This window comes from Protopterus annectens, chromosome 3.part0, assembly GCF_019279795.1.
Source record: "Protopterus annectens isolate FY-2018-M chromosome 3.part0, PAN1.0, whole genome shotgun sequence".
NCBI classification, from domain to species: domain Eukaryota; kingdom Metazoa; phylum Chordata; order Ceratodontiformes; family Protopteridae; genus Protopterus; species Protopterus annectens.
In genome coordinates this window covers 1,758,938,179-1,758,956,519 of record NC_056731.1, presented here as the reverse complement: position 1 = coordinate 1,758,956,519, position 18,341 = coordinate 1,758,938,179, and the positions used below count along the sequence as shown (strand labels likewise).

The 18,341-nt window shown below is 34.7% G+C and overlaps 1 protein-coding gene across 1 annotated transcript in view; it reads left to right on the top strand.

Moving 5' to 3' along the window:
• STMN2 (stathmin 2) overlaps positions 1-18,341 on the top strand; it is a 372,629-nt gene that overhangs the window by 171,024 nt on the left and 183,264 nt on the right. Inside the window, exon 2 of the mRNA XM_044065794.1 lies at positions 16,145-16,240. Within this exon, the coding sequence (XP_043921729.1) occupies positions 16,145-16,240 (96 nt within the window). The remainder of the gene's footprint in view (positions 1-16,144; positions 16,241-18,341) is intronic.

Sequence of the window (18,341 nt, the reverse complement as noted above, 5' to 3'; positions counted from 1 at the left end):
CTCCATCATCTTGCACACCTTTCTAGTGAATTTGTTTTAGATCTCTTTGAGTATCTGATGTCTGTCTTTACTATTAATAATCACTTTAGGTTGGCTGTTTTCTTTTTTATTTGAATTTCTGGACTCAAAACTTGCAATTACAAATCTCACACTTAACATTAGAAAACTGTATTTGACTCTGCTCAAACTCAAATGCACAAGCAAGCATTTGCTGTAAGCAGTCTGTCCTAGGGAAACTTGAATGTGACCAGTTAAAGTTGAAACCACAAACCCTATTTCTCATAACCAAGGCCTTGAGAGCAAATGTAATTGTAATCTAAACAGCTTAGATAAGCCAATTGACTAGCATGTTTTTAGAACTGGGATAAAACTGGAGTATTTGTAAAAAATGTGCTGACATGGGGACTAAGAATAATTCCTACACACAGTAACTTAAGGTATTGACTGAAGCCTGCACCTGAAGCAGTAAGGCAGAAGTGTTACTTAGTGCTCAGTTTGGCAAAGAAGGAAGGAAGTATTAAGGCAAAAGGAAGAAGTGATCATCAGAAGCAAACATGCTGGCATATTTTATTTATTTATTTTTATTTTACATTTGTTGACCGGGCTAGTCTAACTGGATATATGTCCATTTTCAGTAGAGGCCCGGGGAGAAAAGCTCCAGGAAATACCATACAATGTAAGAAAAAGCATAGAGACAGTCCTATGCAGCAATAATGATGACATCAAAAACAGTTTTAAACAGCTATAATTATAACAGAGAGTTATATTATAAATTCTATATAAAAATATAGAAGAATAACATTTTTCTGAAAAAATATTCCTGAAAGAGAGTAAGGCATTTCTTTACAAGGATAACCACTGTAGTTAACAGCAGGGAGTTTGTAAAATTCTTTGTTCATAGGACAGCATTCTGACCCTCTCCTAAGATATATTTTAGTCATAGAAATTTAGTGTTTTGATATGAACTGTATCAATGTCATTCAGAATGACCTTAGACTTCAAAATGAAATAAGCACTTGCCAGGTGAATCCTTGAAAAATCAATGCAAACACAGTTGCTATAGACTGGGAGATTATGAATTGCACAGAGTGCAGTATATGATAAATCTCCTCTGAGACATCATGTCTCTTATCTCCGGTGGTCCTCGCAAAGTACAAGAAAAAAGAACTACCACTTCAGTAGGTGCATTTCATCAAAGTGATATGTCTGGCTGGAGTGACTACAGCTGCACATGGGATATTTCAAATTTTACTGGTATGAATTGTTTATCTTTGAAGGGCATAAAATATCACTTCACTTAGTTGTGAAGGGGAAGATGGGCTTCAGCCCTTTTGGGCATGTCAGCTTAAGCAACTTATCAACACACTTCAGCAACTCCAGCAAGCAAAAGAAAATAATTTCATTTCCCTTTGTGGTTTATTTCCTTTCATTCAGCAAAGACACATAGAGCAAACAAATGAAGACAGGAAATCTATGGCCTCCTACAGAGATTTAACGAGGGGAAGAATGAAGGCAGTATCTGTATCAGTCTATATTACCAGTCTTCTACATTTTTCTTCATCAGGTATATGTCTAAATGTCTTCTCTTATGGGCTGCAGTAGAGATGTGACAGTTAAGTAAGATTTTGTAGAAATTAGACTACTAAACCAGCAAAAAGATTACATTGAAAAAAAGCTATGCACACATTGCAACAAACTGTACCTACACAAAATATTTAACTCTTCAATTACTCTTCTAACAAAGGAAGTAGTTATTCAGGTGTAAGTTCATTCAGATGAACTGCAGTGATAATTAGAAGTTTAATGTATCTATCTGTGTATCTATGTCTGCACCCATTAATATATCTATATATATGGCTATATGTGTATCTTCACCTATTTATTGGGATCTTTGGTCACTTTTCAGTCATGGCAATCTAAGATGCAAAGGTATGATAAAACTATATCTGTATATGTACACACATACTTACCATAGGCAACATTCAATACATTTATTTTGCCTTTCTGAACAGGACAGACATTTGTCTAGAGCATTTCATTCAGTAAATTTTTATTTGCACCAGCATCACGTTACAGTTATTTACATATATTATTTTAGTTAAAATTGTTTTGAGTTATGAACATTTTTTATTAGAGCTATAGTGGAGAAGATGGGTTTGAGAATACAACTCCCCAATGTTAACATTTAATGTTTTTGTATCACACATCTATGATATGTGATTGTGGAAGAACTCTTATTTGAGCAGGGCTGTTTAAATTCTATTGCCTGGCGAAGGATAATAACATTTCTGACGCTAAAATGTGTATTCCTTTTTGTAAATCTGACATAGTAAAACTGAGTACAATTTTGAATATATTTTTGAATCGAAATACTATTGTAATTATTCTGAATATTTCTCTCTTTATGTCCATGTTTTTTTTTTACTTTACTTCCTGTGGGATAGATTAAAAAAATCCTTTTCCAGAATCAGAAGTTAGGTAATCCCCAGCTAAATGGCAAATGTTCTGGCTGAAAAAAAGGAAATGAATTAAAAGAAAATGAAGGTTAACTCTTAATTTGTAATTAGATGGCACATTAAAATGTTCAACTAATTCACGAGATTTCTATGTACCACAAGGTGGTGCTCAGAAAAGGCCTCTTTTGTAGGGTGTGAACAACCTCCAAATTCTCAATTACCTGTTTGGAGTTCATGTCAGGCAGCAAAAGCTAGTGTCTGTTGCATTATTCAGTTTGTGTGTATGTAGTAGTATTATCTCTATGCATTCTACCACCCCTCACACACACACACACACACACACACACACACACACACACACACACACACACACACACACACACACACACACACACACACATACACATACACATACACATACACACACACACACACACACACACACACACACACACACACACACACACACACACACACACACACACACACACACACACACACACACACACACACACACACACACACACATCCCACATTGTTATAATAAAATATACTAGATAACTTTCTGTCCAAAATAGACACTTTCAGCTTCCTTGTCAATGATTTCTACAAGTCCTTTGATTCATCTGTGTCTGATTCATAGGTTTGTTCTGATCAACATAGAAACAAATTTTCAGCTATGTTCATGACTTTCAGGTCCTGGCCAAATCACACACTGTACCCAGGATTTGGATTATACTGCAAGACAGTATTTTATGTATTGAAACTGATAACTAATAACATGTTAGGTAATACCAGAAACATTTCGTATGTGTTTCTGTGTCTTGTTCTTTGATCTGAAATGCATATTCTCAGGGAAAGCTATATACATGTCTTTGCTTATTAGTTCAAAGACATTCAGTCAGGGTTTACTACATGCTTAAATAAGCATAATACCATTTTGCAGTAATTGAATCTTACAATATATACAAGTGTGTGTGTGTGTGTGTGTGGGGGGGGGGGGGGGTTACTGTGAATAACGATGTCTTGTTTAATCTACATATAATTCATTCCCAAAAATCTAAAGGTTTGGGAGGTCAGTACTCTAAACAGTAACCATTCCAATGTCATAAAACACATAAAAAATATTTTTTTGCAGGGGAAAGCCACCCCGTATCCCAACATGGGGGAAGTCCCTACATCCCCAAGCTATGTAATTCATATATATATATATATATATATATATATATATATATATATATATATATATATATATTATATACATCATTCACACAAACTCAGGAAATAGGGAGAAGGTGATAAAAAATGCAACACTCACTTTCTCACTCTTCTCTTAGTCTAGCTGCCATTATAAGATGTCAAGATGTCAAAAGCTTTCCTCTTTAAGTGATAAGGTTCTGTGAGTCCTGAACATTGATTATGTGGCCACCAGCAAATAACAGATTTCCCATATAAATATATATATATATATATATATATATATATATATATATATATATATCTATATATATATATATATATATATATATATATATATATAGATATATATATAGATATATATATATATATATATATGGATTCACTTCAGAAGCTCGAAATACTGAAATATTGAATTTCAGTATTTCGAACCAAGAAAGTCGAATCCACAAAACCATGAAAACTCAAAACCACGAAATTCAAAATCTCGCAGACCAGAGATTTTGAATTTCGCAGTACAACTGCACACACACACACACACACCATTCTCCCCACACACACACAAACACACATAACCTCTCTACTACATGAAAGCAGGGGGGACAAGCCCCCCGGCACCCTCCATATGGGGGGCTGCACCCCCCCCACACCCCCTACTTAAATATTCTCACTCCGAGGTCGCACTACGTACAAACACACACAAAACACCACCACACACGCTACATTCTTCTCGCACACACACATCACAGCAACAAAACACACTGACATGCACAACAACCCCTACCCAAAACCCTTAACACACACTTAACTGAATACATAACCACAGTGAAAGTTCAGAAGCATGAAGTTCAAAACCTGTAATTTCCCATATATGTCTATATATATATATATATATATATATATATATATATATATATATATATATATATATATGTATATATATATATATATATATATATATATATATATATATATATATATATATATATATATATATATATATATGTATATATATATATATATATATATATGTATATATATATATATATATATATATATATATATATATATATATATATATATATATATATACACACACACACACACACACACACACACACACACACACACACACACACACACACATGTCAGAAAACACACACAGTATAACCTTTGTCACTAACAGATATATATTTACCAGCTGATTTTAAAATAACATTTTGAGACAAAATTGTGTAAATACAGTGGTCTAGTACGTGAGTTAGGAGAACACAGATAATATATTCAGTATATAATGAAAAATGTTAATAAAGATGAATGTTTTAATAGTTGGAATAAAATCAGGTTTTAAGCATTTTGTAGTACTCAGCCATGCTGAATGTTGATTTAACATTTTCAAGAAAAAAGTCATAATGTCATCTGTGAGTCTCCATCTCTTGGACCCTGCAAATATCATTGTAGAATTCTGACTAAAATATCATTGCATGAACCTAAGCAAAATTATAGTCTTAGAAAAAAACACACAATGATAGTTGTAGAACTTACAGGTAGGAGATTCTTTTTTTTTGTCTTTTGCTCACATAACTTCCGCCTAGCTCCCCTTCCTGACCCCTAATCAAACCATCTGTTCCTCTTAGTGAGGGGCAAGACCTAAACCAAGTCATTCTCCAGCCATAACAAGAGTAGTATAGTCCATTCACTCTCCAGCTAGGGATAGACTCTACTGGCCTATTCATTATCCTTAATGCTGTGAGGCAATGCTTTAGAATGGGGCTAACGTGCATGTTGTGTGACCCTTCCTACCTTGGTATAATCCCATCCCCCAACTCCTGGCCACTGAAATGCCACTGAATGATGTTGTCTCACAGTGGCTCCCATGTGCCTTATACAGGAACAAATGTCCTGTTTTCATTGCAGTATGATATCATCGGCAAGTAGTGGATACCTTCCTCAAAGATGTCAACACTCCAGTTTGAGTCAGCTGTGCAGCAGCCATGACATCTCCTCCACCCCCAAGATGTATTGGCTGGCAATGGCATCTCATTCCATTCGTCCTTACATCAGTCTTTTCAGTGCTCATGCATATTAATTAAACTCATCTCGTGTGGGTCTTAGGCAGGGCTGTACAGAGGGCTGTGCTAATATGCTGAAAACTGTATGTATTAACAAGTGGTGAAACTACAGATGTGTGTTTTATAGTACAGTTGTCACTTTTTCCCAGGATTATTTTTCTTAGCCTGTTGCCTAATGAGTGTTGCGATAGGCTGTATTTTACCCATAATGCAGAACTGGATAAAGTGAGTATTAGTAAATGAAAGAAAGGATTAAGACTGCATGAATGAATGAATAAGCCAGAACTTCACTAAGAATAAAAACTAATGTACTACTTTCCAAGAAGTTTGCAATTGTAGTGGCTGTTGTTGTTATTCAAGACCTGTTTGTGCTTTATGAAAGGCATAATGAGCTTTACTGCTGATTCACATTTGCTGCTCTGGGTATTGCTACTGTTTTCCTTTCAGGAATTGCACCTTCTAAATTGCAGCCTGAGCGTGTTTAGACTTTTGAGACCTTATGTGCATGAAGAGAACTTTACAGTTAAGTTCGGTTAGCAAACCTGGTTCATAAACAACACACATGAAAGAGGAATGAACAGCATTGTTTCAGCTTGCATGTGTTTTTACAAGTAAAAGAAATCCACGGTACATCATACCGACATGGGTGGCAGCTTCAGGCCTGCTTTGAAATGAAGGCGATACACTGGTACATTGACAGTCTTCCCTCCTACTTCTGCACTGACTCCATTACACACTAGGCATGGGAGGGACAAAGGGTAGGTCATAAAGTTAAAAAATCCAAACTACCAGAGGATGATCCTACTGCTCAGTCTTTCACCTCCTCTCACAATGTGGTGTTGACCAGCCAAATGGAGAATAAATGAGCCGAAAGAGTAAGTTGGCACATTATGGTCTGGCCAAGGAAGGATAAAATATTAAAAACAGTTATCTTAAAATGCACCAAAAATATAAAAAAATAGCCATCACCAAAAATGCTTAAAAATAGTTTTCTCAAAATGCACCAATAAAAATGGCATGTTATGTAGTAAATATGGTTGTAAAGGGCCAGGATGTTGTAGTAACTTTGTAAGCAACTTATTAATAAAGCATCTAAGCAGATGTTAAATTAAATTAATATTGTTTTCCTTTTTGCCTCCATAATTCATAAATAAACATTAATGCTTTTTTTTTTCATGTTTGTATTGAAGTTAGGCTGCCTGGACTAATTTTTCATGTATGTAGCAATGTTCCATGAAAGAGACATGTAACAGATGAGAAGAATGATGCTGCAATGTTTTACTCAGTGTTACCCACAGAAACAAATCATCTGGGAGAAGAAATGCTTATTTAGTTTGTTTGTGTCTTTTGGCTTTTCCTGGTTAGGGGTCGCCACAGCGGAACTCCGGTCTGCTATTGATTGGTAGTTGATTTTTACGTGCCGGGTTACCAGCCCTGATATACAACCTTCAATGAAGGAATGCCCATTCACGCATGTCTCCACCCAGAAGACGCTCTAGCTGAGAATCAAACCGGACAGCGTCTTACTGTGAGGCGACAACGCTACCGCAGCAACCAGAAAGCAAACAATAAAGATTTGTGTGATTACTAAATAAGCAAGAAATGTTTATTTAGTAATCACACTAATCTTTATTGTTTACTTTCTGTACTATTATGCTGCCAGATTCAGAAGTTAGAAGAATATGTCTGTTAGACAAGCACTTTCTGCCAGTCACACATTTTAAGATTGTGAACATTCTGTTGAAAAGTGATTTTGTTTTTCCATTTTGTCTGCTATTACATTATGCCCACTGTTTTTGCAACATCAAATTTCCAGCTTTTAAGCATATATAATGACCATTCTCTAATACAGAATACAGTGGCAGTTAGTGATACAACCTATGGACCTACAACAATGAAGAGGTCATCACATTATTTATTCATTTATTTTATATTTATTTAGACTTATGGCATTTCTGCAAGTGGGCCATTTTTAACCAGTTCAGAGAGTAAATAAAAGGAACAGTTAATAAATGTTGTAGTCTGTTTCACCTTCAAATACTAAATGCCTTCTCTACATTATTTCAGTGTAAGGGCGATGAGGTCCTTAGCAGTCAAATTCAGCTTCCCAATGTTACACTCACTAATCTCTGATTTCCATAGGAATTCAGTCATGGTGTTGTTCTGAATGTGTATACTAGCAGTGGTTCTTTTTACTTTTTTTTTTTTCCTTTCTTTTATATGTGTACAGCCATGGAGTTTCTATATATAAGTTCAGGGTGGTTGGGGGACTCAGTTCCATGTGGAGGATGAAGGGGTCAGCCAGCCCCTATAGAAGCACCCAGTGTTATTATTATTTTTTGTATTGCCATTATGAATTCCCTTTTACTTCAGCTCAGCAAACTGACACCAAATAAAGCTGAATATCAGGGACTCCAAATTAGCATATTGAATGCATGAACTCAGATTTTAGTTGCCATCCCAGTATATTAAAATTAAATTTTCATGAAATTCTGGATTACATATTCAATAATCATGTTTCTTCCTTCCTCCCAAAGGTGGAGATTATACTTTCTGTGAAAGACAGGCTGTCAAGAATAGATTTTAATACATTTTGATGAGTGGACATGAAAATAAGCTCCATTTTCCACACAACTCTGTAAAGGAATTAATTGTGGTATCATAAAATCTGTGGATGGATGGATGAATGGAGCATCATTATTTAGCATATTATACAGAAGCAGATATTTCAGTGGACATTTAGTAATACATTTTAACTGCTAATGTCAGTTAATAGTCAGTTCCCAGAAATTCTAGAAAAAAGGGTAAGTATTACTAGTCAAAAGATATATTATTATCAGAAGAGAAACAGAGTAAAGAAAGCCATACTGTGAACCAGATTATTGACCTAAACAGTGGCAAAACTGTCTGTGGAAACATAGAATTGAGAAACAGATGCTGGCTAACCCATGTAATACAGTACGTAACTGATCTTTAACAGAGGCAGATGTGCAGCAAACAGAAGAAAGAGCACCAAGCTGTGCCCCAGCAAAGTAGCTGTGACAGACAAATAGAGGTGTGATAAGTCAACAATATGGAATTATTGGGTTCCACATCATCAGGATGCTATGACGAATTGGGGCATACTGAATTTCATCTGTCCATCTAGCTATCCACCCATCCATCCAATCAACAAACCAGGAAGTCAGATAGACAGCCATATTCGCTATCCATGTAAACCAGTTAATGGCTGCAGGGTAGTGGAATCTATCCCAGCATATAACGTGTTGGGCATCAAATGAGCCTGGACTGGATCCCAGTCTATTATAAGATGAACACACAATCACCTCAGGCATATACATTGCTGGTACAGTTCTGGGTATTGATGATGTACCTTATCATGTGCACACAAAAGGCACTCACACCACAGGGCACCAGTGCTAACAAATGTACATTTTGGCTATATTAACCTTAATTGTGCATGTAGACATCTAAACATGAGGATACAACTGAAAGTGCTACTACTACTAATAATAATAATGAATTGCATGTAGCATGGTGATTACATTCCGATATCCAGAAAAAGACAAATCAGTAAAGCACTTCTATAGAATGAAACCCAGTCTTAACAAATGTTAAGCACCCCCTGCTTCAGTTTTTAAGATCGGATATTGTGCTAGATAATTAAATCTGCCAGTACTGGCCAGCAAATTATTTGTTTTCTGCCTGTTGTCTGTATTGCTAATGTGTCTCTTACTTTTTCTAACAAACAGAATCTTTTACATTGTTTTTCTGACAGTACTCATTAAGTGCTTTATGCCTCTGAAAGCTGGCAAAACATTTAATATTTTTTAATAACTAGTAGTACATGGAGCAAATTATGTCTCCATGCACTACAAAGAACTTTGATCAGGTTTGTGATCATAACCCTCTGTGTTCTGAACAGGGATGAAGATTCACCCCTTGAGCTTCACTCTCAAGGTGAATTTCTTGGTATCCATGTGAAAACACATAATAAGCCAGTTATTATCAGCAACCCATTCATAATCCTCTATAACAATGATACTAATAACAAAAATGAGCCCAATAAATAAGAAAATGCTTACTGACTCCAAAAATCACATTTAGAAAAGAAAGGCTGTCAATTTCCTATATTTATTTATTTGTTATACATTGTTTTTAGTTCATTTAAAATTATGCTTTATGTTGTACTCTGTATTTTATTTAATTTAATTTCATGAGCTCTAAACAGAATATTGACCATTATTCTGCAGATTTTGTTTCAGCAAAGAAATAGTTGTTGTGTCTTTCGGCTTTTCCCGGTTAGGGGTCGCCATAGCGGAACTCCGGTCCGCTAATGATTGGCAGTAGAGTTTTACTTGCTGGCTTGCCGGGCCTAACGCACAACCTTCAACGAAGGAACGCCCATTCATGCATGTCGCCACACAGAAGCCGCTCTAACTGAGAATCGAATGGGCAACGTCTAACTGTGAGGCGACAATGCTACCGCAGCACCACCACTGCAGAAATAGTGATACTATTAAAAAGAAGACTGGTTGTCATGGAGGTTTATAGCACTATTTCCTCACAGTAATCTTGGTATCCTGGTGAATAAATTATGACTGCGAGCAAAATCTGCAAATGAATGTTAACTTTCCACCATGGGTATTTTAAACTTTTCATTTTTTAATGCAAATTACTTTTTTAAGACAGTTCTCTTTTTAGTAGACAAATGATTTGTGATATATTGTGGATAAATTACAGATCAGCTGTACTGTTTTTTCCCCATAAAATGGCATCTCTTAAATGTGACAATGGCCTATAAAATAGATAAAATTCTATTATCAGCTTAGCTGCAGGAATTTTAATGAGACATGCTTTTAACAGGGGAAAGTCAGTCATAGAATATTCATGAGGTATTTCTCTGGTGCTAATGGAAGGTGCCATATTATTCATACTTCAGGATTTTGCAGTGAGAAGAATTTTGAAATGCACTGATGGCTGAAAAGGAGAGCAGTTATTACCAGGGGAGGCAAAAAAAATAGAAATGCACTCTGCTGTGCAGCACCATTTTCTGATTGAATAAGTTTTAGTTTTGTCACTTATTACGGTTAAGCATGACAGAGTCTTCTAGTCACAGGCTTGGTTGCATTGCTTTCTCCAAGTTAATTTTGTTACATTTGGCAGTTGCTACATTATGGTCAATTATAAGATTTAAATGACAGCTTCAGTTTCCTTTTTATTGTACGGTTTCATCTTTAACACTAGCTGACATATTATCCAGTTGAATGAAAGGCACAGACAAAGAGATTGAAGACAGCCAGTCATTGCATTTTTTTCTAAGATTTCCTGGTACCTTTCTCAACTATATGTGGATGTTTAAGGATGTAGAATTGTTTGTCTGCTTACCATAGCTGCCACAGAGGTACAGTAAATAATTAGAAATATGCAAATGTGCAGGTAATTAGCATTTTTTATGAAGAAATCTTTCCCAGTCTTATTCCTTAACACATTTCTTAGTCTAGTCTGCTAGTCATTTAACAAAAGCAAATCCTCTTTATAGTTTGTTTACTGTATTAACTGAAAAGGACAAATTTATCAAAATGAAAATTTTTTTCAGCAATGTGTTTTTTTTTTCAGAGAACAGCACATAAAACTGATTTCTACATGAAAAATGTTATTTGGACGTAATTCTCACTGTTAAATCTCACTTTATTTTCTCCAGCTATATTTCTCATCATGTGCAACACTAGGAAGCCCGGAAGGGATAGCTGCATTCAGATTTTTATGACAATAAGAAAACATAATAATTGGATAACTCACTGATTCTTTTTACGGGTCGATAGACTATAAATGTAGATACAACTGCATTCTTTCTTTTTATGTTTATCATAGATGACCAACTTCACATACTGCCTAGAAATGTGCATTAGAATTTTTAACAACAATTCTGAGCCTGGGAAAAATCATTAAATAAGGTACTCTTTGAATTCAAACATAGTGCAAATTTTGAGGCGCTCAAATTTTGTTTAAGAGGCGCTCAGTAATGAAAATCAAAGAATGCCTTTTGCAAAACACAGACTGATTTTGGTCAGAAGCAGTGAAAATGTAGGACATCAAAGTACTTTTTTTTCTAAGTCACTGGAGAAATAACTGCCACAGTGAATGTTCATCACACAGTGCCTACATTCTGTATGCATGGAATCACATCAGGGAGATGAAAACCTTGACTATAAAATGAAATTGTAGTGCATGATAGACCCCAGTCAAGCCTGTTTAGAGGTATCACAAATTAGAAAATGATAATAACCATTTAGAGGGGTGTGTGATTATTAGTATTAAAGAAAAGATCAAGAGAAATGAAAAACTTTTTTTTCACTTTTTTGAATAGTTGTCCTTTAAATAAATTTAAAATGCCTTAATGAAGTCCTAACCTAACACACACACACACACACACACACACACACACACACACATACATATATATATAGAGATAGATATTGATATCTCTCTCTCTCTCTATATATATATATATATATAGATATATATATATACCAATATAATTACTGTACTGTTGAATGACGCTTTGACTGCACAAGCTTCAACTCGAGTTGCACCAGAACTGATTACTTTTTGGGATGATTTTCCCCCTTTTTCGAGTAGATGACCATGGAGCTAGTATATATAAGGTGGATAAAGGGGGACTTACCTTCCTGCAAAAACAGCAAGATGTTATCGACAAATGCAGTTTGGGGATTCCGATCTTTGGTGCGTTCTCTTTCGTGCACTCATAGTGGAAGCTATACACATACACACACACACACATATATATATATATATATATATATATATATATATATACCTATATATAGCACCTTTATGTATTTATTATATCTGTGTTATTTATGCCATTCAGACAATTGTAATATTATGTTACTTGTTAAATTTATGCAAATGTGAGGCAGGCAGCTGGAACAATAACACAGACAAAAAGAAGCTGTGACCTCTATCTGGGCAACCTGCATTCAACTGCTATGCCCATATACTGGATGGTTTGGGAGTTAGTGATAAAAGCCAACTCATCCATTCAGGTCAGATAGGTATCAGAGCCATGATGCAACAGTTGCATTTTGACATAAGGACACATGGCGGTACAATGCCTGCAAATGTTCATGTAGGAATTCCAGCTGAGTTGCATGAGTGTGTGGAGGTCTGCATTCCTTGCTATAGGAAACTAAGTGTTCCATTTTTGGTTCAGCTAACAGAAAGAGACAAAGCAGAGCAGAGTAAGGAGATGAAACTCCATCTTTGCTGTAGATGATATATTGTCCTGTCTAGTAGGACAGAATTAAAGAAACAGTCTATAGAGAAAGAGAAGGCTATACAGCCAAATGGAAATGGGAGAAAAGTGTGAGGCAAATGCTTGTCTTCTTCTGTCCTGGTGCCTGACGAATGATTATCCTCTTATCTGCTCCTTTTTTGACGTACTGGGAGTGCATTGATTAACTTATATTGCGTTTTATTGATAATTTATGACTCTGTGATATACTACAGAAATAGTTTGCTACACAGCTCTGGAATGTTGACACTATTTTGATTAATTTGCAGCCATTGTCGTGGTATGTATCATATGTGAAAAAAGTTTTAAAATGTATATCTATCAAGTTATTAAAAGAAATAATTACTTAATCTGTAAGAGGTCTCTATAGCAATGCTGACTATACAGTTACTTGTGTGGTGTTTGAAAGGAAGAAGTCAGAGAATATTCTGCAGCACTTTGAGTCATCTATTGTTCTTCTCAACACAATACGTTAGTACAATATTAGGATATTAAGTCAGCTTGTAAGGCATTTACTGAAATTAATATGCTTTGACAGAAAATTATCTCTACAACCCTGCATACAGTGATGAGTTATTTTTTTAAGAAAGCATGATAACTCACTTCTACCTTCTATAAGAAACACAGGCAATACCACCACCTTCAAACAAATACTGAAAAATCATTTCAACTCTTCCTGGCTATGTTCCTGCTCTATAACCTAACCTCTTCACTCTCCTTACACGATTACTAAACGCCTATGTCTTTTGCTACTAGTAACTGATGATACTTTCTCCATATTTATTTTTATCTTCACTTGTTGATACTGGTGCAATAATACTGATTAATGTATCTCTGTTTATACCACTCTGATTGAATTAATTGAATTCTGCTTTAATGTATATTTTCTATATATTACTGTAATCAAACAAACTAGATTCCTGCTTTTATGTATATATTCTGTATGTTACTATATTTACTATCTGTAACACTGCTTCTACCTCTGTACTAATTAATGTTTATATTTTTTCTGTATCTCGTTGGAGCTTTTCTTCCCGGGCCTCCACTGAAAATGGGCTCTTTTAGGACCAGTGGACTTTCCCGGTAAACAAATACAATAAAATGCAATAAAATAAAATAAATAAATAAGTAATAAAACATGTTAATTGCTTTAACTGTTATTTTCCTTACTACAATCTTTGTTTATAATTATGTTGTTCTGAGAAGGTTAATGCCCATAAATCATGAATTATGGAACTATAGTGTAATCTGGCATTTGCTTTGTGTGCCAGATTTGCTGCAGATCTGATTGCACAGCAGTTGTTACCGATGTGGTAAACATTTTTGTGGGTGCCTCTGCTGTCAGAGTATTAACTTCTTCTGCTTTGCCCCATCAGCTGCACTGATCAAACTATAAAACAAGACAAGAGACATCATGCAATGCATAACCATTGCAATGTATTCCACCAATTACTCTATTACTCTACAACTACAATAAATGCAGCCATATATCTCTTCAGCACATAATGTTGGTTCATTCTTTATTTCTGCAGTTGACACTGTTACATAATTATTAGTATTCTCCTTGCCCTGGGTCATTTTCTGCCGACATCATAACTTTCTGTATAAGGAAATATTGTTTGTCCAGAGTGTGCTCCACCCCATCACTTCTAATGAAAAACAAAGCCTGATCATTTCAAGGTTCACACCTTCCTTCTCATCAGAATAATGAATCAACAGCCTAATCACCTCTGGGGTCATCCACCTTGCCAGAAGGAATCCCGAAGCTTATTATCCAAAGTATCCTCCTCCGTCCGTCCTGCTTTACTTGATAGTATTACTTTCAACATGAACTGAATCCCTACAGACTCCACATGTTAATGTACCCACCAAACTGACTGATATTTGTTAGTGGGGATAGAGCAGTGATCCAAATTTACAAATTTCAGATTCAGCCCAAGAACACAAACCAGTTCAACTGAAAAGACAATAATCATACAGTAATGAGTCAGAATATAAAAACTGAACAATGGGAATATACAATAGACAAAAACTTGAATGATGCAGCTTTTGATTTGCATTCTGCTGAGTTGGCATAGTACACAGAGTCAACACATAAAAGCTGATATTTGTAAACAAAGGCATAATAATAGCCACATAGTATCACCTAGTGGAGATATATAAAAGAACACCCATATCTGTACTGTCCTTCAGCTCTCTGTATCACAGAGAATGCAGGGTCTTATGGCCCCATAAAAGACAGCTCTCAGAGGTAGCTGGTACCATGAGTGTGACATATATCATATTTTATATACATCTGGCCCCACTGTGTACTTTTCCATTGCTTTTTTTTAATTCTTATGCAAAGAATATAAATAAAAGTTCATTGTTCAACTAAGCCATGATGTTTGTTATAGAGCAGTAAGACATAAAACCAGTAGTGCTTACTGTACCATAGCAGAACCTATAGGACTAGTAGTTTTATGAATCTGTTTGGCTGACACTGGCACAGAGTTATAATCTGCCACAAGATTGAATTGTGTTAAGTCTGTAATAAAATTAATGGATTCAGTACACCTGAATATGAAGTTTTTAATAGTGAACATTTGTGAACATACAAAATACTTCATGTATATTTTATATGACTAGCTATGAATATGTTAATGTTTAATTGCTTGTTTCTTAATTTTCTTGTCTGATACAGTAAGCAACATTTCTAACTGTAAAAAAAATATATTTTTTCAGTATTGCAAAGTGTGTCAGTATTCTGGAACTCTACTTTAAATTAATTAGGTTTAATGGCTTTGTCTTGGTTTTAGCTCATGAATAATTAATTGGTGAATGAATAAAGGCTGTGAATGTTAATGACAAAATCATCTGTTATATCTGTCTGAACATTCTTTTTTTCTTCTACATAAAATTTGGGAAGAAGACAAATCACACTGAAGGACAGCTTCATACTTTAATTTATGATATTCAATTGCAAAAGTGTAATTATCAATGTGATCAAATTGAGAGTTCCTGTATAATGCAGTGAACATTTCGTTTTTTTTTTTCTTTTGAAATTGTTAAATTAAAAATGTACATTATAGATTTTCAAACATGTTCTTTGTTTTTTGCAGCCTACAAAGAGAAAATGAAGGAATTGTCTATGCTCTCCCTGATTTGCTCCTGTTTTTACCCTGAATCACACAACCTTAATCCCTACAAATTTGATGGTAAGTCATTTTTATTCTGAATAAAGACTGGTATTGAATCCTGTCAATATGGCAAATGATCCTTGACTTGCTGATGCCATGCAATCAGTGGAGCTTATATTTAACAATTGATTTCTTACTTTGTCCAATTTAATGTGATTGGGTCTTTGATTAGATTTTATTATTTAAAATGCCTTTAAGTGCACATTAAAATTGAACTTACAGTCATTAAAAAAGCAAGTCCCCACCACATAAATTGTAAATGTAAAAAAGAAGGTTAGATGATGATAATGAACAGAACAGATTATTGGAGTCAGTAGCTCAAACAAATCTTTAAACATTGATTAATGATTTGCTATTAATGTAATAAATGTAATCTAAATGTAGTCTCTCGGAGATGTTTTGGATATGTTGTACCTGTTGCAGTTATCCTCAGAAAGGTAACATTTCCTAACTGAACTAAAGATTACAGGTAAAAGAATATTGAATTTCTTTAAGATTATGTTCAAATTGTAGCATATGTGATAGATAATGAATGTACTAATGCCTTACATAGTAAGATATTTAAGCATGGAGATTCACATACATTTATGCCTCTCACAATTTCAGTTTGTTTTCCATACTTGCTGCTGGTGACATGACATAAAACTAACCTGCTATTTTTTTTTTTATTTCACTGCCAATTTAAAATACCAAATTCTAAGGAAAATAATAAGCACTAATGTCTGCCATAGTTACAGTACAGCTTTACTGCTCAGTTTTCTTGTACATCTTGTCTTGCAGCAGTTAAAACTGCAATCAGAGTTAACATATGGAAAATAAAAAACAGAATCTGAATAATTTGAAGCATACAATATAAACCTTCTAAAATATGCAAGTGCACTATACAGTATTTTAGAACATGACATGCACACTTATAGGAATCTCAAGTTATTTATTTATTTATTTATTTATTTTATTTATTTTATTTATGCATTGCTGACTGGGTTAGCCCTACTAGGTCAATGGACTCTTTTCAAGAGACACCCAAACTTTATTCAAACTGACTAGGGAAAATTTAGCTAGGGCACTTTTTTTTAAGTAAGTGTCATGGGATATTTTACATCTATGAACCAAAACAATACTGAGGTCTCTTGGTAATATATTAAATCAGTAATTAAAAAAAAACTCTGAAAACTGTCCTGGCCATTGAAAAACACTAAGGCAGAGAACACACCTTAAATTAAATAACAAATAACATTTAATGTAAGTTAAACATTTTCGTCTCAATAAAACTTCCTCAAAAAAGTACAACAAACACTTTCAAACTAATTTATATCCTTTGTTCAAAGTTCATTTGTAGGTCACATGTCTCCCTTTTTTTAGTCATTATGGACCAATGGATGTATGTGGGGAAAATGTTTGACATTATACACCATGCAGGGAGATACACACAGGTATCCAGGAATGAGGTTGATGTTGCATATAGGAACATTAATCTATTTTTGTATGACAATTTAATGCAGGGTTTTATAGACAGGACATTATATGAATTTTTAAGGGTAGAACATCCTATTATTCCCTCGATATTTGCAATCCCTAAGAGCCATAAAGATGTGAAAATCCCCTTCCCCTGTGACCCATAGTGGCAGCTACTGGTTCTAAGACATATCCATTAGCTATTTACACTGATAGGACACTCAAACCTTTTATACATGTTCACAAACATATATTAATTGAGTCATTGGATTTTCTTAGGAAGATGGCTCATGATTTATATCAAGAATCATTAATTTTAGTCACCATTGAAATCATAAATTTATTCTGTAATTCCACACAAAGTGGGATTGCAATTGTTAGAAAGGACCATGGTAGAATGCAAATTTCTGAGAGCTACAGAATTGAAATTACTTATTTATTTATTTATTATTTATTTGCAGTTGGTTAACCAGGATAGTCCATTGGGCCAATAAGAACCCGTTTTCAATGGAGTCCTGGGGAGAAAAGCTCCAAAACAAAGGTTACAAAAATTATTACAGCAGCTTACAATTTCAAATTATTAGTAGGTTAAACACAAAGCTTTAAAGCAGTGGTAACAAAAGATTGCAGCAGTTTACAATGTCAGTCATTTGTGGGTTGCAAA